General features: G+C 50.0%; 1 protein-coding gene across 1 annotated transcript in view; it reads left to right on the top strand.

Moving 5' to 3' along the window:
• Window positions 1–21,289, top strand: part of MARCHF4 (membrane associated ring-CH-type finger 4) — a gene marked incomplete at both ends in the record, with an annotated part of 104,105 nt that overhangs the window by 60,714 nt on the left and 22,102 nt on the right. Inside the window, one exon of the mRNA XM_082312608.1 lies at window positions 13,815–13,970. Within this exon, the coding sequence (XP_082168734.1) occupies window positions 13,815–13,970 (156 nt within the window). The remainder of the gene's footprint in view (window positions 1–13,814; window positions 13,971–21,289) is intronic.

Raw genomic sequence — 21,289 nt, forward strand, 5'->3', positions numbered from 1 at the left:
CAAAGGCAAGAAAAAAAACCCAGGAACTTTCAAAAACCTCTTAAAATCTTCCTGACATAACAAAGCAGAGGAGCACCGCACTAGAAGATCTCAGCTCTTGGGACTTCCAGCCCTGGCCACTTTGCACCCATGACACCCAGGGCAAAGTGATGAGAACAGCATTCCACTTTTCAGTTCTCTCTCTGATGGCCCAGCTGGTGACCCTCTTGCAGCATGAAGTGAAGGAGTAACTTCAATAGTGAAGGAGTAACTGATTCTGCCAGAAGACAGCAGGTCATCATCAGGGAAGGGGTCTGGCCGCATGGCACATTTCCATGTTGCTCTTAGCTCGGTGCACCAATAAGTGGGGTAGAGCAGCTGGGTGGGTGTAAAGGACAATCCCATCCTAAAAGCTGACTGCAGATTAGAAAGGCAATAAAATCTCCACCACTGGTGAGTAACAGCAGTAGGGTCTCTGTGCAGCTTGAGTGGCTGAAGCCCGTGGTCAGTGCACACCAACTTTTCGTTCCCAACACTGCCCAACAGCAGGTTGAGCACCAGTTTCATTGCTTGTGCCTTTGACTTCATTGCCAAGGCAAAAGAAAAGCCTGGCCAGGAACAGGCACTTGACTCTTCCTGTGCAGAGACACATCTTTCTAAGGGAACTATAAGGTGTTAGGGAAGGAGGCGAGTTGTCTCAGAGGAAGGCAGCCTGCCCCCTACCTAAAGGAGGGTGCTGGGAGACCCGTCACAGCCCAGTCTGACTGGATGTAGTTCACCAAGTTGAATAACCTAATTCAGGTGTGGTAGGAGGAACATTGCGTGGCAGAAACAGGTTCTGTATCTGATGCAGCAAATCCCACAGGGAGGGAGCAGGAGAAGCAGTTTGACAAAGCACAATAAAGGCCAACAACAGAGAGGGTAATAATTCATATTTCAATAGGCCATCTTTTGTGCTGAAGGATACAAACGATTTGGCCACTGTTTGAAATTCAGCCACCTCTGGAGTGGAACATAGCTGAGCATAACATCTGACATTGCCTTGGTGTAGATGTATTTGTTAATATGCAAACTGCCAATCAGTATATCTTCAAAAGGTTATGGCAGAGTCAGATAATAAATCAGCCCTATGTAATGCTTAATATCTTCAGGCTGACAGTGCCGAAACCTCAGAGCCCTGGCACTGTTTATATATACACATGTCTCTGTGTCTGTATTTCACTCTTACACAATAAACCTGATATTGTTCTTGTGCAAAAGGAGGACTGAAAGAAAAAATAGAAAATGGCCTCTGTAGCCCACTTTACTGATGTTACGGCTATTCCTACATTTATTTTTACCTTTTCTCCTCTCTGTTTTATACTCTGCCTGCAAAAGGGAAGCTGGATTCCCCAGCTGGGTGGGAAAACACAACAAGGCTTTTCACCAGGAGGTATATGGAGGCAAAGACTGAAACACATGGATTCCTGCAGCTTCTTATACAGGAGGCCCTTGGCCAGGGCAGCATTGGGAAATCAGAATTAATGTGCAGCTTCCCCCAGGGACAGTGCAGCCAGCGCTGCCGGTACCTTCGGCTCTATCCTCTCGAGCTGCTCTCAGCTGGAAAGTTGTCACGCAAGGCAAAGGGATTTGGGGATTAAGCTGCCTGTTCTCCCTTCCCATGGTTTATTTTAGCTGCACTTCGACTAAGTGGGCCTACAGGTTTATGAGCTCTGGACCATGCTCCTGCGGTGGCGAGAAGGATGGTGCTGAGAGTCGGCAAGAGCATGCTCACCCGCCTACTAATCCCAGCTTTTCCCCAGGGGACTTCACCTACTTTTCCAGCACCTAGGATGCCTTGAAAGTAGAAAGCAAGTGAAGGGGCAACGTGACCACTCTTGCCACGGCCAAGTGGTTTGAGACTCCCTGCTTTTATTCCCTCCCTTGTCCCATCCCTTGCTCCGCTAGCTCTTCCATCTAGTTTGCAGCTCCCTGACTCCCGCAGGCGTGACCCTGAGCTGCCAGCCCTGCAGACGCCTCTCCCCAGATCCCATTGGAGAGGTATTACCAGCGGTGGTTGGTTTGGCCCATTCGGGGTCCTGCACGGCATCCGTCATCGCTACACGAGTGCATCCTGCAGGCAGCTGCTCTGCTGCTGCTCTACTCGCCAGCTCGGCAGAGACCTGCTGGAGAAACACTTTATGTTTATGGCTGGTTTTTAGCTTGCTGCCAGTAAAGGTAGTTCAGCCTCACTCTGTAACTCATAATTTCCAAAGGAGGTGCCTCTGCCTCCAGTGCATGTTTGTGCCAGCAAGCATTTTGACTTTCCGCCAAACATTTAAGTGACCTTATGGCAGGATTGGAAGGCAAGGCTCTGGAGCTCCACCACCCGTGGTCCCTGAGGGCCTCTATTCTCCCCTCCACCGCCTCCTTTGTATATTTTTGTTCAGCATCTCTGCTTGCAGGGTTGCCTGAGACGTTAAAAGGCATGCCTTCCCCACTAAGACACTCTGTAGTAATAAGAAACTTGATCTCACGTAAATTGGGATGTTCTGAGAACCATTTTAATTTCTGCTAATCGGCAGATGAAAAATGAATTACTTCAGATGTCATGTCCTACTGCATGAGTCTCATAATGTTTGGAAAAGCCATAACAGAGTTACCCAGTAATTGAAGGGCTCTACATGAGTGAACTTTGTAATTGCGTATTCTTCTCCTCGAGTCCGGGAGGCAGAAAGGAAACGCGGATCAGGCCACGTCTTGATGAAACAGCTCAGTCTCACAGCGTTACCGAAGCTAAAAGTAAACAAACTATGCTCATTATTTTATATCGCAGCTCCCCGGCTGCCGCAGCAGCCCTGTGTGTGATGTGCTGTCTCCCACTTCACTGCCCCTCCACCACTTCTGCTTCCAGCCCCTTGCCAGGCCGCCCACGGCCCCGCCGGCAGCCCTCACCCCAGGTGCGCCCGAGGCCAGCGGCCACCCCTGTCCCAGCACTACCCCACGCTGGGGCAGGAGACACAAACGGCTTTGGAGACACAAATGGTTTTGGAGACACAAATGGCTTTGGAGGCTTTCCGTCTCCTCCTGACCAACCTGGAAGGAGGAGGAAAAGCAACTGCATAACATCGCCATCCAGAACTGTTGGGGCAGCCCCTTCTGCCGAACCCCCGTCTTTGCTCCCAGCTGGGAAACACTGCCTTTGCATACTGGAAACGTTTCTGTCTGCACCTTATTATTGGCTTCCACTTATTGAACGTGCACACAGCTCCCCCAGCTCCCCACCCTGCTGCCCTCGGTCCTGGCTGGGGGTCACTTGAGGGTACTATGGCAAATGGGAACCCCCAAATCCTGCGGTACCATCATTTTCCACTCCCCTCCATCGATGAGCCGATGGTGCTGGCATGAAGCAGCTCTTGAGCAGTTGTTGCACTTCTGGAAGGAGCATCTCACTGCTGTAAGGCTACGAACAGCACCTGGCCATTTTCTCGTTTGTGAAGAAAGCGGAAAGATGAGGCAAATATTACAGAATAAAGATTTTCTCAGCTCTTATGTCGAAGGGGTTTTCAGCTTTCTCAGGGGAAAAAAAAAAGAAAGTCTATTGCTCTGTTTGTTTCACTATCTTTAAAAGTGGGATCTATCATCTGGAGAGTCAAATCAGCATCCATTTCTGTGGATTTTCCATGGCTGCTCCTCAGCGGCTGATGGCATAGTGTTTTCTGAAATGGCCATTAGCTGAGTATCTTTATGAACAGCTTCCCAGGGAAGTAGCTGCAAAGTTCACTTTGCTGAATTATGAGCACATCTCTGATAAGAATTGCATTATATGGTACTTGCATGCTGAAAGCATTAACTTTATACTTTGAACTTTTAAAATACACATTGATGGATCTGGTGAGGACTGAAGAAGTAGAAAGGTGAAGGTCCCCAAGGATTATAGATAATAATGAATAATTGCTATCTTTTTTTTCCATGAAAAAGAAGCGGTATATTTAGAAGAATTCTATTTAGCTGAGGCTTTTTCACTAGAAAAAGCCATTTGTACAAAAAAAAAATGGAAAACCTCTTTAATTTGTTGAAAATTTATTACAACAAGCCATAACTTAAGGGCACTTGATTTGTGCTGAAGAGCTGTTTGGCTTCCTGGAGTCACATCAGATTTACCCCAGCATCCTAGGGAGCAAAATTGAGCTCACTCCTGTATCTCACACAGAATAAATCTAAGTATTGTCTGAAATACTTTTATTTTTTAATTAAGAAGAACCAGAGTGAAACAACAGTGGCTTTCTCTTTCAGAAGAGACTAGATGATTCTACCTCACAAAATGGATGTGGTCTACAGTAAATCTCCAGAAGTTTAAAGCCTCAATACTTTGGGTGAAAGCCCAAGAGCTACAGACTAGGACACTGCTTCTCTGGGATGCTGAGACAGCTCTGCTCTGTATTCAGGACAACTCTAGAGCTGAACTTGCTCTAACACCCAAGTGTTCAGGGATATTCAGGTATCTTGATTTCACATGCACAGCACTGTGATTTCTATGCATCGAAGGCTCTTCACTTAATCAGTGCTATTATCACACCTGATGAGGCACAGCAGGTGATATTTGAGATGCTTGCCTTTTGATTCCTTGCAACTGAGCAACATTTAGTAAGAATTACTTAAATCAGCTAATCAAAAATATATTCAATGACATTAGGATGAAGTGAGCTCTAGAACACCTAAGCAAAGTTATTTTTCTTGTGGAACTCCTTCTGTAGAGAGAAAAGCAAATAAATCCCAATGTGATCTATATATTGTAGGCTCTCTGCTCCTTGGGCTATTGATAATTAGTTCCTGAAAATCCTTTGTTATTCCATATTTCAGGCAAGGTTCAACTTTGTTCTGCTGGAACATGTCTTCAGAAACCTTTTCTACTTGTATTTCAGTGGCATAGCTGAGACCGGCCAAGAGCCTGTGCGATAGCTGCCAGAGCAAGGGCATGCAGTGATGCAGCTGGCCTGTGGCTGGGCTCTGCAAACACATCTGTGCACAGCCGGGACAGCCTGGTGTCTGCCGCCCCCGTGCCAGGGAAACGGGATGGTGGGGCCGTTTGCAGGTGTCATTTTGATGGTGGTGCATGTAGGTGGTGGCACGGTCCTTTGCAGCATTGGTCCACCAGCTGCCATTTCTGTTGAATAGGCATTGAGCCCTGGTCCTCGATACCAGGTTTTCAGCCCCTAGGAAGGGTGTTCTCTGACTTTAGGAAATGAATTTGCATGGAGTTTGGCTACCTGCAAGTGCTGATGCTGAAAGAACAAGACGGTGGAGCTGTAAAGGGGCAAAGTACGAAGCTTGGTGCAGTGGGCAGAGCAGGAGGCAATCCACCTCCAACCCCTGGTCACGTGGGAGCTGGGCGAGCTCCTCCCGTCCATGCAGAGGGGACCACAACTCTTCGTCCCACAGAGGTGTGAGGGCCTGATCGGGTACAGCAGGGAGACACCACCTAACTGCCTGGACCCTGCAAACCAAAGGCTTCCATTTTGCTGAGAAATGAAGCCAGAAACGCCGCTGGCACAAACTGCTGGAGAAAAACACCTGCAGAAAGTCAAGGCATGTGTTTTCTTCTCTCTGAAGTCGGTAGAGTCCTTCTGCTGTATTGCACAATGCAGAACAGCCCAGTCTGCTGGGCACGGGGCAGGATCAGTCCTGGCTTCTTATTCTTGGGTTCAGTGGTGGCAGCAACAGCATGGGAGGAGTGCTTGCAGGTCCCTGTGCTTGCTGTGTTATTTGCTCTGAGGACAACTGAGGGGTCAGGATTCCCATTCAGAGGAATCTCCTCCCAGAATGGCCCGTCTGTTGGCAAGACTCGCACACAGAGATGGAGCTCAGCATCTTCCCTCTCAGTCAAAGGGACGCTTAAGGACTGTGTCCTCCCCTCTCACTCCCCCAGCAGTGGCTGTCCCAGGTGAGATCCAGCCCCCAGCATCCCTTCCCATGCTGTCCCCATTTCATAGCCAAGTGGGACTTACATCGTAGGGCTCTTTGCCCTTCACCTTTCACGGGCCTGAAACCAGTTGTTAAAATTCTCCATAGCCCATTGCACAAAAAATGCCCTGTGATTCTCTGTTTCTCACAAAAATGCATGCTTTCTTCTCCTTTAAAGTACTTTCCCTTAAAGAAAATTGATGTTAAGCCATGAGACACCTGGTCCTACCGGTACCGGCTCCCTTTAGCCTTTACCAGTGGTGGCAGGGATGCACCCAGAGCTGATGGATTGTGCCTGCCTGTGGGCAAACACATGGGCAAGTTACTATCAGCTAATTAAAACATCCCTAGCCTAGATTAAGCCCTTTTTTCCTTTTTTTAGTGGGAAGGGGTAGGGCCACGTCAAAATATTTCACATTGAACTCCACAACGTTCCTGCTTCGCTTTTCTGTTTCCGAGGCATTGCACAAACCTGCCCCAGCTCTCTGACAGCTCACATTAAGCTCCATGGAGCTGCGTTCAATCACCTTCCCCTGAAAATCAGTGAAGGAGCGAGGGCAGAGCTGTACTGTGGAGCCGCCACTCCAGACTGCTCTGAGGATGAGTCACGGAGGCGAAGGCTCCTGTCTGAGGGAGGCAAAGCCGCCGCTCTCCAAGGCGCTGGACTTTCTGCACCGAGGACTTCTCAAGCCTCTTCCTCCTTTCTTTTCTTCTCAAGTTTTTATTCCTCGTCTTCATTTGTCTCTCACCCGCCCTCCTGCCCTGCAGAGCTCTTTAAGGTTTTAGTAATTAAAGGGGGGGAAAAAGCCATCCTTATTCTGCTCCCTGGAGGGGCCAAGAGCTGATCTGTGTGCAGAGGAGACCTGTCCCTGCTCCTGCCCGGCTGAGTCCATTGCACCATTGCTTAGCCTGTGGGAAAGGTAGAGTATGGAGGTCGCTCTCAGGCTTTTTCAATGTGGCACCCATCCCTGTTAATAAGCGGTGAGAATCCCACGGGAGCACATGGGCAGCACTGTGGGGGTCTTGCGTTTAAACATCCCACTCAGAGGTGGCAGAGGAGGAGCAGGGCAATTTGATGAAGAGGGTGGCCATCGCCATGGTGTGGCTCAGGGCCCTTTTGGGGTTTCCTGTGTTCTGCTGACCGGGGCACAGCTCTGGGATGGGGACCAGCCAGATGCCTCTCCCCCAAATCCCTGCACTGTTGTTGGGCATGGGGGCGTGGCGTTTTGCCTGCTGTCTGCGTCTGACACAGCTGAGCCTCCCAAGTCATCTACTTTAACAAAAAAAAAAAATCTTTTGGCTTAAAACATGGGCAAACTTCACTGATGCCCTGGCAAGCAGGCAAGGTGGGGTGATGGTGCCTTAGCTCTGCAGTGACAAAAAGTCCCAGAAACCCTGTGGGGATTGATAAGGCTCAGAAAAAGAAAGTCTCCTTTCCTTCCCTCTTCTCCATCCCACTCGCAAATTCTGAGCTGCCACCTCCGGCTTTGTCTGTCCATCCATATGTCTGTCCCAGCAGCAGTGACAGGCACTAAAGGCTGGAGAGGGAAGGAGCAGAGGCCACTTAAAATTCGCCTTGGCTGTGGTAAAGCCAAATGCTGTGGGCAGCAGCTGCTCAGCTGGAAAGTCATGTCGCTTGTGGTAGCGGTGGGACGAGTTTTCCTGCAGAAGGCGGCTGCAGAGCAGGTCCCACCCTGCCCGCCATGCAGATGTGGCTGCAGCCTTTCACATTTTCATCAGAAAAAGCCTGAGCAGCATGGCAGCCTCGGCACTCCTCGCAGGTGCCGCGGCAGCAGCCTCCGTGGGCGGAAAGGCAATTTGTGCTGTTTTTGGAGGATTGGGAGCTCTGCAGACCTGATGGCTTTTCAGACAGGACTTGCTCTGGAGAAACATTGGGCCTCAGTTCAGGACTGTGTGAGACATATCCCTCTCCTGACCAGCACCCACGTTTCCAGACACCCCAAAATATGCCTGGCAGCCCTGGAGGGGTGCAGGGTGATTTTGCTGGGTGCATTAAAGCCAAGCTGCCTTTCTGCTCACACCCAGCCTGTAGGTAGAGGGATGCCTGTGTTTTGTTGCTAGATTAGCCATCACCCTGTCGGAGATAAGTGCCCCATTCGGAGGGCTGCCAGAACAGCTAATACCCATCAAAAATTGCAGAAAACCATGAAAAAGCAGAACTGTGCCCCCCCCTGCACCCATCTCAGAGCCCTCAGGCTACCGTGCCCAGCTGTGGCTGCTCACTCATACTGCTGTGGGGACAAGGAGCCCCAGAGAGGGACCCACACCTCTACCATGCCAGAGCCCCACAGAGATGTGGTCCTGCCCCAGGGAGCTCCCAGGCCAAGATCCCACACCAAAAACTTCAGCCAGGCAGCTGCAGGCTTAAAGCCACAGCTGAGCAACAGAAATAATTGTCCAGAGCTGGATTTTCCTCCCGTCCTTTACAGGGCTGTGTTTTCTCTTGCTGCTGGGGTGAGGTGTGCTCATTGCACCCCAGAGCACACAGATCTTGCCTGGCATGGGGCAGCACTGCCTCTGCATGCCGCAGGGATGCCCGGTCTTGCAGGGAAGCTGTGGGATGAGCCAGTCCTGGTCACAGAGGTGGCATGGCAGCAGTGGTGGCACCTGGGGGTAGGAAGGGAGCTGCAAGGAGTCTGGGTGATTTCTTTTTATAACCACTTGCTTAGATTTTCCTGCAGGTTCCCCAGGTTTTAGGGAGCTGCCCAGTCAGGGAATCCCCCCCCCAAGGAAAGTCTTTTGGCAAATTGCTGCCAAGGTGGAGATTGGAGTCATCACCCAGCTCTGACAGGGTCCCTGGGGAAATGCCACCTCACTACAGTGCCCCATACATAACCGTGTCCTGTGCTGTCCTGACACCACAGGAGACGTAAGCCCACTCCTCACTGGGTCCACATTCTGCATCAATCTCCCACAATGGTAGAGAATTTTCATGTAACATACATATATATTCATAGATACTTATTTCATGTCCCTTGTTGTCTGTGGCTGGCTGGCACAGCGCTCGCACACAGGAGGGTACTCATGGGAAGCATTTGAGAGGCTGATAGTAACGTGTGTTTCGGTTTAAAAGCATGGAGGGGAAGTTCCTGTAAGTGTGTGTGAAGACAGCGTGATCATTAGTACCTGTTTATTGAAGTTTACTGGGTCTGTAACAATGGTGTTTCTCTTTGCCATTGGATTTAATTCCTCTGTAATTATGTTCCTAATATAGAAATCATTTGGCATTTATTTGCCATAATAAAACTTCCCATTGCATTTAAATTCAATGTGAAGATTTAAGTGTATTTAGGAGACTCAGTTGAAGACCTGAAATTAAATATTCCTGGTTTCCTTTTCCAAACAAGACAAACTCAGGTAAATGCTAGCAGTCAGATCCATGCATGCAGTTATTCCTGTGAGCAGTGGCAGCTGCACGTGCATACCCAGAGAGAGATGGTAGCCCTTGTGATGTGGACAACTCTTTCAGCTTCTTCTCCCTGTCCTGCTCTGGCCTGAGGCACTGGTCCAGCGGGCGATGCCAAAGACTGATGCTACTTTGTACACCTCAGCAGGGAAAACACACAGTTGAGGAAAAACTGCACGTGTTAAGAGCACCATCAGCCATCCCAGTTTGCTGTACAGTTTGCACTGCTTTTCAAAATGTTTGCTTTAATAGCGGTGGTAGCAGGACGTTGCTAACATGGCTCTTTCCAGCTGAGCTGCTGCTCAGGAGCAGCCCAGGCAGCAGACATAGGTCAGCACAGATGGAGCTGGGAGAGCCCAGAAGACCAGTCCTGGCCCAATGACACTATTGTCCCCAGCCCTGCCATGTTCAAAGGAGACTGGGTGGCCAAATTTGCTATACTTAATTTATAGTTAAAAGAACAGGCTTGGAAAACACATCCCATGACCGCCTGCTGGTGGGTGAGCAGCTGCAGCTTTGGTGTGGATGGGCTCCCAGCACTGATAAATGACAGATAAAATGGCCAGGCGGGACACTGACACCAGCACGCCACAGGGGTGATGCCGCTCCTGACGTCATTATTTTCTCCTTAGATATACTGAGCATCAGAAGTGTGCGCTGGCAATAATTTTTCTTCCATCCATTCTCAGAACTCCTCCCAGTAGGCTTAAAATAGCAGGGCCCAGATAATCATTAACCACTTTGACATATTGCAATGGGCACAGATTGGGAATTCATAAGGAGAGGAAAGAGCTGGAACAGACCCGCACTCCCGATTCGTCTCCGGCAGTATCGTCCTCCTCAGGATAAAGCCAGTTCAGCCTGGCCTTGCCACTGCTGCTCCTAGAGACAGGCTCCCATCACAGCCAGAAATAGGGAAGAATATTATACATAATTGCTTAATGTGTGACTCTTCCCAGAAGTAGGGAATAGTAATAATATATAGGGAAGAGTACTTCATCCAAATGTTGAGAGGGTTATGGCTGAAGCCAGAGCCACCCTTCCCTTTTTGTTAACTCTGGTTTTCCACCTATGACATGAACCCTAATTTAGACTTGGATACCAGCAAAAAAAAGGCAGGTGCCCTGAGTCCTAAGCCCACTTGGTTGTTTCAGGGGAACAAGAGGGTACTGAGCAAGTTGAGGATGAAGCTTGCAGCCGGGAAGCATTTCTCTGCTAGTTGCTGATAAAGCAGAAATGCTGCTTAGACTGATCCGAGTGACGGGTTGTAACTCTACAAAGGAAAATTGCAAAAATAAGTGTTAGGAAGTAGACCCTTCAAAGGGTCTTTGGAGAGCAGTCTCCACAGGGAATTGGTGGGAACGCTGTTGTTTGAAGCACTGGAGAATATGTTGTGTGGAGCTGACTTCGACAAACCTACAGAAATGGGCGTGGGGATTTAATTTCCATCTCTAATTGCTGTGATCTGCATCTTGTTTTGGGCTTGCTTTTGCATGTGTGTAGCTTTTAGCAGAGGTCTCTGCACAGCAAATCCTTCATGCGTATCACAGCCGATGGACTGCTCCTGAGCTTGCTGTACAGCCAGCAATGAGACTCTGTCTCCTTTGCTGTACAAAGGATTTGTTCCTTTAATATGCCCCGATGTTTATTTTTCTGCTGGTACAGGAGTGTGTGTGTGCATGTGTGCATGTGGCAGTGTTTTACAAATGCCTGCTGTGGACAGAATTGGGCTTCGCAGTATGCAAAAATAGCTGTGTGCCACACACAAGGATATAATATTTCACATGGCTGGAGAAAATGTGATAAATCAGGTTTTTGCTGGATTTGCAAAAATCAAGAAACTGGAGGATTCATCTCCACAGTTGAGTCCTGAGCTCTTGCAGGAGCCAGCGGGACTCTCTGGGTTGGAGCATCACAGTTAGGGAAGGGGGACCAGGTCCCCACGGCAGTGTAGGATGTTTACAGACATCTCTTGGCTCTGAAGAGACAAGCTCAGATTTTTTAGACTTGTTTATTACAGAGCCCAAGAAGCCAATATGAGTCCAGGCTGCAGCTACAGCTTTTCTCCTCTGCCTTTGCCTGGAGGTTGTTGCTCTTAGTTCCTGCTTCGTTCTGCCCCGTTCCTGATCCCTCATCACTGGTGCCTCCAGCTGCTCGTTAGACAAAACCCAGGTCCCTCCCTCGCCCTTGTGAGCCCTGCAGGAGACCCTGGTGTGCGGCGAGGTGGAAAGGCAGGGATGCTGTAGAGCTGGAAGGTTTCTGCGTTACCTGCTTGGTGCTGGGATCACACTTGTGCACTGAGGAGTGAAGCTGCTGAGAAAATAAAGCACCAGGGACTGAGATGAGGAGGGTAGACCAGAGGCACGGAGCAGCGGTCCTTGTACTAGGCTGCCTCTTGGTGTGGAAGAGGATTGGCGAGCCAGGGAGCGGAGGAGCTGTGCTGAGCCCTGATCCCTCCCCTTTCGCATCCTTGCTGGCAGTATGTGCTCGTGTGGGTTCCTTACCACACTTGTGCTTTCCCACCCCAGTCCCAGCAAGGGGCACAAACATGCGCAGCTGAACCCGAGCCCCTCAAACTGCACCTCACATGGGGAGTTTGAACGCCGAATGTCAGTGCTCCTTCCCACACGCACCTTCCTCCCATCTAATCCTTCCCTGCTTCCCTTCTCCTGGCTTGTCCTGTCGCATCTTTACAGGTGAAAAAGGTTTATGGATCCTACAGCCCTCCTTGCTCCCCCTCTCCTTTTGTGGCCCCTCCTGTGTGTAATGAAAACCAGTGACAGGTAGAGCTGAGCCTGGTTTTGTAACGTAAACAGTTATTTACAGTTTTGCTAAAATTTCATGGAAGATGATGTTTTTAGGTCACCTAGCTGAAGCAAATGAAATGATTAACATGTTTGCATTAGGTTTCATAAAAAAAAGTATCACTCTTGCCCAGTGTGGTGCTCAGTTCCTCAGGGCCTGAGACCTGATGTGATACCCTGAAAGCTCAGGCAGTTTCCCACCAGGGTTAGCAAGGGCAGGACCTGGTTTCCTAACCCAAGGCAGCTGGGAGGGATGTCTTTTATTGTGTCCAGCAGCCTCAGACACCAGGGTCTGTTATCCTTGCGCTACATCGGTGGTAATGATAGGGCTGATCTAGAGGCGTAAGAGGAAATATCCTCTCCCCAACACTAAAAGTGTGATGCCAGCCTTCCCCATCCTGTAGATATTCTCATTCTGCCTTTAGAAGCTTTTAAATCTTGGAGCACAGCTAAATGCACCATTGGGGTCTATACTGTGGCTTTTAAACACTAAAAGGTGGGGAGTGAAATGTAATGGCTCTGTTCTTCCCTAAATAAGCGATGGCAAATGACTGTAAAATGAACTCCCGAACTTGTGTGTGCAGTGGGGAATTTAGTCCCATCATGAACAAAACGGTAGCAGCTGGATCAGAATAATATTGAGGTTTCCTGGATACCCCTGTTTAAAGCTACACCAGAAACAAGGGATCCTCAGACAAGAGGATCAGTGTTTCAGCCACCACTCATAAATGTCTGTATGTCACAAGCCAGGACACAATTTGTTCTCCATCTTGCTTGCTTCTAGGGTGGAAATAGCCAGCCCTACAGGCTATCCATCAGTCTGACTCACTTTTCGGACAGACTGTCTGGGGGAAGTGGACAGGGGTGAAATTTGAGGACTTTTTCCCTTCTGGGCTATGGGTACACAACGACCTGGACCCAAAGCACACACCTGCCACCCATAGTCAGGTTCGTCCCTCCCGGTCCAGGAGCACTGGGAAGGAGAGACCTGTGCCTAGCGCTGCAAATGCCCATTGCCTGGCAAGTCCTGGGAGGTACCGCATGGCGCGCGGCTCAGTCCAGCTCCTGGACAGGAGCAGCACCTCCACGGCTGGCACAAGCCAGCCTGTGCAGAAAGTCCGAGGGCCACCGCGTCTGTAGTCCCCCTCCTGCCTGGCCGGGCTCGAGGAAGCCACCCTGGGCTGAGCGGGACACCAGCCTGCAGCAGAGGCTGTCTCGCAGTGCCAACCTCAGTTTATAAAATAGGTGGCAGAGAGACAGAAACCTGAGCAGTGAAACAATGGCATCTGGTTGCCAACAGAGCTGTCCCCACTGGTTGGGGTCTAGTGTGGGTGCTCTGGTGTCTAGTAAGAGCTGTGCTCATCTAGCTTTTCCATCAGCGGTGATATTAGGCATCTTTCATGTACCCAGCTGTCTCTTTCCACAAAAATTGTAGGACCCAAGTATCTGAGACTGTTACATCTCTGTCAACCTCTGTTCACATCAGCCAAGAATTATTAGAGATAAAACAGCGGGAGGGAGCACAATTACCTAAGCCAAACCAGGTAAAAAGGAACAAAGAGCAACTGGGTGGATGATGGAGCTTCTGCCGTGCCATGCCGTGCCGTGCTCAGGCCCTGTGGGAGGAGGGGAGCCTCGCTGATGCTGTCTCTCTTTTTCAGGGGGAGTTGCTGAGCCCGTGTCGATGCGACGGATCGGTGAAGTGCACGCACCAGCCATGTCTGATCAAATGGATTAGCGAGAGAGGCTGCTGGAGCTGTGAGCTGTGTTACTACAAGTATCACGTCATTGCCATAAGCACAAAGAACCCTCTGCAGGTAAAGGTACTAGAGACATTTCAAAGTCTATTTATTATCGTTTCTATTTTTGTTTCTGGGATCAAGTGGATTTTACCTGTGTGGGTTTTCCTTCCCTGCGCACAGTGGTCCGTACATCTGAGACACTTAGAAAGGGTTGTCGGGGGCTGGTCCAAAGAGGCCCCATGTTCTGCTTGGTGGTACTGAGGGCATCCCTCGGATGTCTGCTCTTTCTGTCTTTTGACAATTCCCACATTCTTTTTCCTCCTGTTGAAAACACCAGTGTGACCACGATAGTGCTGTAACACCTCACAGCCCTTCAAATGTGTTCATCCACTGGAGACTGCAGGTATGCCACTGTCCCCAGAGGCAGATGGGGAGGAAGGAGTTACAGGATTTGCTACAACAGGGCACACAGTCTGTGGCAGAGCAGTGTCTTGAGACCCCTGGAGTTGTGCCATTAACCTCGATCTCCTGCTGGGCCTCCTCTGTGTTGGCATGAGGGATGGAGGAGATAGATGGAGGGCTCTGACAGCTCTCCTCTCTGTTCCTGCCACCCTTTTCACTTTACTGCTCCCCCATGATCAAATACATCCTGGCATGGCACAAGGGGTGTTGGTTCTGACGCTCTGGTCTCTACAACCCTGATTCTCAGTGGACATTTGCAGATGTGCACATAACGAGTAAAGCACATCTTGATGTAAGTGGCTGTGAAAGGCATCAGAGGGCCCACCTTCATTCTCTTCCGAGTTCAAAAGCACTGTGGTTTAATAAGCCCCACTGCAGGCTGGTAACTGAAATCAAGATTCAGAATGGGGAAAACTGTGTGACTGTTAAAAACTGGGATAAATTATCCTCCATAGCTATTGATTTATTGTGGGGGCAACACCTGAAGATGAACTAATTGCTGCGTGCCTTTGCTGAGCACCATTAGTGCCTCGGACGTAAGGAAGCACATTATATCCAGGCACTACTGCTTCATTAGCATCATCTGGACGGAGAGACATTACAGCAGCATGCTGTGGTTTAGAGACCGGGGCAATGTCTATAAGTATGTTGGTCTGTCCAGGACCTGGCTTTGGCTCTCTGCTGGTCGCTCTGCTCTCTAACACGAGGCGAAGACTTTGCCAGTGATGGTGCCCAGTTGTGCAGGGGTGGGGGGAATGCAAACTCGTGCTCTCTCCTCCAAATTGCAGTCTCTGTGTGTCTTTTTCCAGGCCTGAGGTCACTAACCACAGTAAGGAAACAGGGACAGCCCTTTAGGACTCCAGACTTAAATGAAGTAGTGAAATTAGTGGGGCATCATGGGGAAATTTTGCTGGGGGGAAGGAAAAAGCCTGCCTGCTCTCTGCAAGTCCCTGCATCTTCTGATTCAATTTTCCATGTGCTGTGAGTAGTTTCATCCCAAGCCCCAGACCCAAGGTGTTTTAATTTCTTGGCTCTAGTAACTCAGAGCAGAATGAAACACAGGAGGGGAGATGTGGACAAAGCAGCATTTGTTTATTTCTGGAAAGCTGATCCATGAGTGCCTTAATGCTTCCTGCGTCTCCGATCGGGGGTGCGATGCTGAGCAACATTGAAGGTTTGTGGGTGCAGATTTGCGAGCGTGTGTGTAGCCAGCACTGCCTTTAATGAATGCCCTCCAAATGCTCTACACCTTCAAGTGGCTCAAGGCAACGGGTCAGTGACTTTCCTCCTACTCCTCACTTGGCTAAAATTTGTTGGAGCTATTCATAGACGAGCTCCTCTCCCACACACAGGTTTCAAAAGCCCGTGCAAAGCATTGCTCTTTCTGGGCTCCCCTGTTAGAAAATGGCCTGATCTGCTGGCCTGTGCCACAAACACAAAAACTGAGTGGCAGGAGCAACTGAGTTAGCTCAGCTCCAGGAGCGAGGGTCCCAGTGGACCGTGCAGACCCCGGGCTCGTAGGCTTCACGTTGCTGGCTTAGACTTCACAGTGCTTCTCGCAGAAGCACTGGGAGATTTGGAGGGTGGGAAGAAGCAACTGGAGCAAAAAGCCACTTGGTCTGGAATACCTGCAGCATGTGTGGAGTTACAGCTGCGTGCCCGGGCGCCCTGTCTGGTGCCAGCACAAAGGCACTTCTGGGAAGCAGATGCTACACTAGCACTAGTATGTGAAATCCCGTGGGAAGTGGCTGATGTACCAGACCTGGAATTCCCACAAGGACTAAGTGCTCAGGCCCCCCATAACCCATCACCACGCATACCATCGGGGTTTCCCTCATTCCTCAGTGGCTCTCACCATCCTCTGACACTGGGAAAGGGAGGCAGAGAGGACCCAGGGGCTGCGATGCCCTGACACCATGTGCCATAACAGTGTGTTACAGCGTGTGCAGGCGGGAAGAGCATCCTTTCTGCTTGGACTTCACCCCACACGTGGATAACAGGGGCCACCGGGACATACAAGCATGTTTCTAAGTAAAGCAATAGTCCCTGGCCTTTCTTCTCAGGGTCTGCTGGAACTTCTGCCCACCTTTATTCTTACTAGAAAGCTCTGAATTTCTCAAACACAGGTTTTGGAGGGCAAATGCTGTAGGAAGTCATGGTCGTCTGCTTATTCCAGACCAACCGTAATAGAGGCAAGGACCACACAAACCTCACTTGTCAAATGAGTCCTGTTTGGGTGATGCTCTGAGCCTGGCCAGCAATGTGGCCTACCTATCCTCTGAGACTATCCCCGTGTCCTCTCATGGGACAGACCACTGGAAAGCCAAACCCAGGCAGCTGGCAAGCCCTGGACTCCCTGAAGCATGTCCAATTGGTCCAAGCAGAGCAGCACACCCAACACCCACATGTTCCCCAGGATCTGCATGTTTCTCTGCCCATTTTGACATCTGCTGCACATTTTTTGGAGTGCTTAGGAACACAGCACAGGCCAGATGTGTGTGGAGACACGTGGCGTGGGCAGAGAAGTTACAGCCGGGGGAACATGGTTCATGCATAATTAACACAGGCTCCTTCCAGCCTCCAGGCTGTTATGATGTCTCATTCCAGAGAGAGGCCTTTAGTCTGGTATTTTGGCAGAATGAATCTCTATAAATTAACCGCCCTCCCATTGCTGGACTGCAGGCATTTAAGAGCAAAGGTCTTAAAGCAGCAACACTGCAAACCCACTGAGACTGGGGGATTAAAGTTGTTGGACAACATGGCAGGTGTGCTGCCAAGCAGCAGTCAGGCAGCAAATGAGCAAAAATATCCCACCAGCTGTGAGAAACCAGAAGATCCAGAGCTTTTGTCCATCCATCCATCCATCCATTCATCCATCCATCCATCCATCTATCCATCCATCTTCCTGCTCTCCAGTCTGCCAGTCACTGAGACAGGAGTCATGGGCATGGAGGCTTTAAGTGCTCCTCTCCATTACAATATTTGTGCAAAGCCTATGATATTAAAAAAACCCTGAAGACATAGGGTTTTAGAAGCATGTGATAGTACTGCAGGCACCCTGGTGCTGATACATAGTGGAGTAGGTATCTGCTGTGATTGGACTCTGCAGTGGATTTCATCTATACAGCTCCTTTGTAGCTGCTCCTGAGCCACATCCACTCTGATGCATTGATTTTAGCAAATAGAAAATCCATTTGAACCAACCTACCCAGACCTACAACTGTCTGCAGTCTTGGAGAGTTCAACTCTGCTTTACAGTTGTTATCTCTGACTCTTCCTGTATTGTGGGTTGTTTCAACTCCAAAGATCCTCAGTTATCCAGTGCTGAGGTTGGGATCCGGTTCCAGTTCTCCTCTGGCTCTGTTTTGGCTGTGGTGATGCTCTGTTAAGAGCTGATGAGTGTTTGTTTATATGGCCTCTTCATCACCACATCTGCAAGAAAAGTGGCCAAGGTTCCAGGGTATTTCAACTTCTGAGCTAAAAAGCTTGAGGCAAGTTCCCTGGTGTCTCTTGATTGACCTGACTTACTGAATCACTTGTGTTGACTATGAGCTTTGGCTGGTCCCTGCTGAGCTCCAGCTGCAGCCTGCAGCCTGCAAGCAATGGGTGCAATCACAGTAAGAGAGCCTTCATGGCCTGTGCCTCATAACGGCGGCTTTCTACGATGCCAATAGTGTAGCCTGAGTCTTACCAAATGCCCTGGCACATGGAGGAGAGGGGGTTTCATCACTGCACGTTTCCATTACACAGCCCCAGTGGACCCTCCTTCCTCCCTGCTGTCTTTCCAGTATCTTAATAAGCCACAGCATCTGTACAGCAGGGAAGCTATCACAGCAGTGGCATAACTTTGCTTGGAGAATTTATAAAAAGAAAAGCCATCCTCCAAAAAATGATCGAGGAGGATGGCCAGGGCCTCAGGACAGCAGCGAGGGGAGAGCCAGACCTCAGCAGTGCTGGGAATGGTCCACTCCAACCTTCTAGGAAAAACCTCCGCTTGCTTGTGATCCTGGGTCTGAAAATTAAATTGCTGACTAGCACAGTTCAGGATGTTAATGATACGTACTAAGGGGACGTGTCAGATAACAGCAATAAAAATAAACTGAACTGCCTGAGGCAGGCATGGAGGAGCTCTCAGAGGAGTGTAGGATGGCTTTTCCAGCAAGCAAGTCTTCTTTGCAAGCTGCTACAGTAAGACATAGATATCTTCTGTAGGCAAATATCTGCCTTGGATCTGCTCATGCTGGTGCTTGGGAGCCTTTGGAGACTGCTGGTGCCAAAGAAAGGGAAATACGGATCAGGCCTTAAATACTACAGTAATGACATTATTAATCTGTGTTACATTAGCACTGGGGGTTTTCAATCACAAGCCTCTGCACAGAAGCACTGAAGCAAACAGGGAAACATGTTTGTCCCAAGTACAACCCATAGGTTATGAAACAGTGCAAGAGAACAGGAGTGACATGACTGGCAGGCACCAGTCCCAGCTTGGCCCCTGCTAAGGTCATCGCAAGTGTCAGAACTTGGCTCCTAAGAAACCCTTTCTGAGGGATCTGGGTCGCAGAGCTTCGTGATTTGAGTAAAATGGGGAAACTTGGGGAAAATCAGTCCAAGAGAGCGTGGTGTTTTGCATGTGCACATCTGGGTGGTGTGCCAAAGCACTCGGCCAAGGGGGATGGCAGCAGAGGACAGACAGCTCCTGAGTGAATGAGGACATTTCTTCAGAAGGGTCTGGAGGGACAGAGCCCTTTTTCCAGCACAGGTGGCAAGCCATCGCAGAGAGCTGCTTGGGCATGCTCTGAAGCCATTGTAAGCCCGGAGATCACAAAGCTGCTCCTGTTTTCCTGCAGGAGCCTTTAAAGCTTTCTGGTACCACCAAGTCCTTAGTTCTGCCCTGTTCAGCACTGGCAGAGCATCTGTAGAGCTTTCTACCTGCCTAAAGGTCACATTCCTGTTTGACAACCTGGGTGAGCTGCAGGTTGTTAAAGGTGCACTTCAGTACAGCTCAGCGGCTACCTGGGACTCAACAGTCATTATCAGCTGAGGAAAGAAGGGCTTGGTTTTAGGTCTCTCCCTGCAAGGTGTGATTGCTTGGCACTGGGACGTTGCTAGAGCTTGGATGTTTGAGCTGGAGATTTGAAGGGAGGGGGCTGTGTCTGCAACCAGGCATTCAGACAAAGAGCTTTGGGGGTTTCAGACATGCCAGTAAAGGGGCTCTGCAGCGTTGCTGAGGCTTTTCTTTGCAGCTCTAGCAGTGACCCGAGGACAATAGGGTCACTCACCAAATCCCTGGTCTACTGGCCATAATGATAGTGGAGAGGGGTTAGGAGAACAGGTGATTTTCTAAGGGCTGTTATGAAATCTGAAAGGCACAGTGCTGTGATTGAGGCAGGCTGCTGAGGCCACCGGTGCAGGGATGCTTCAGGCCCAGCTCCTGCAGCTGAAATTCATCAGCACGTTCCACCTCTGAACAGCTCTTGGACCCTTCTGTCTGTGCTCTCACTGGGTAACATGCTTTATCCTCTGTCTCACCCCTTCTCTTCTCTCTGTGCTAACCTCATAACCTAGGATGTGTAGCAAAATGGAATTAAAAGATGAGAAATAATGACTCCAGTTATTGGTGGCTCGGGCTAGATGTCTGATGCTAAATTGCAGTTCTCAGGGTTGCCAGAGAGGAAATACAACATTTATTACTTACTTTTTTTTTTCCCCAGAAAATATTAAATTCTTCTACAAGCTGGTTATTTTCCCCAGTGTTCAGCTCTGACCCATTTACCTCCTTGCCAGAGGCTAATCACACCTCAGTGCCACCTCCTGAACAGAGTCAGGACTGCTGCTGTGTGTGTCACTGTCACTTAGTGCCAGATGCCGGGGGAGAGTCTCCTACCCCCTGGCACGGCTGACGGACTCCAGCCTCTTCATTATCGCTGCAGCGAACTTCCCGGCAGCTGCTGCCAGCCGAGCAGCGTCAGGCAGCGGCCCTGCCTGTGTTCCAGCCTCTCTGTTCCGAACCGAAGGGAGCGGGGTTTGAAGTTTGCACTCAGGTGTAACTTCTCCGTGCCCTGAGCCCCATCCCCTTTCACAGTGTATTTAGTACTACACCTAAGCCTCGCTGTCTCTGCAAAGCAGTGGTGCTAGTTGTATTTGGCTGCTAGTTGTAGAAAACAGCTCCTTCTTTTTCTGTCTTTAATTGCTACCTTGGAAGGACCTGTTGCCATCACAGGCCTTGCAGTGTGCCAGACAGATGGTGAGGAGCCAGTCCATTACCTCCTCGAGAGAGAGAAATGATGCAGAATGATTTGGCTGGCACAGGTGCACACTGGTCAGCATGAGGAACCTGCAGGAAAACCTTCACATGCAGCACCAAGCTGTGCACCGGGCTCTCTGCACTCCCATCCCCTTGGCATTTGCAAGAGTTAGTGGAAGCGGAGATGAGGTCTGGGGAAAGCTGCAGGGGTGAAAGTGCAACCCCATGCACTGACCCAATTCCTCCCCACCACGTGCCTCTAGTCCTGGAGCTCTGAGCTGATGGCACCGGTTGCGGCTTTGTCCTGCATCTGCTTATGGTGCTGTTGAGGATGAAGTTGAAGAGCTGATGGGAGGGCAGCATAGCTGCTGATCCCACCCTCAGAACTCAAATTTGGGGGTGACGGTTGCTGGGGGGTCTATCACCCCCTCTCAGCTCTGAGGTGGCCTTTGCTCTGTCTCATGAGGGGAGAAGAGTGGCACAGCTGTGCGTCTCCTGTGGACTCCAGCACCCCTTGACCCTGCCATCGTGACTGGCACCACCAAGCTCCCAGCCCTCAGAGGAGGGCAGTTCGCTACCTCAACTTCTTCGTGGCACAAAGGGGCCACTGGTGTGGCTGGGGCCGCTGGTGGAGGCATGGAGCAGGCTGGGCTATGGCAGAGTGGGAACGGGCTGTTTAAGAGGTCAC

This window comes from Platalea leucorodia, assembly GCF_965183815.1.
Source record: "Platalea leucorodia genome assembly, chromosome: 5".
Taxonomy (NCBI): domain Eukaryota; kingdom Metazoa; phylum Chordata; class Aves; order Pelecaniformes; family Threskiornithidae; genus Platalea; species Platalea leucorodia.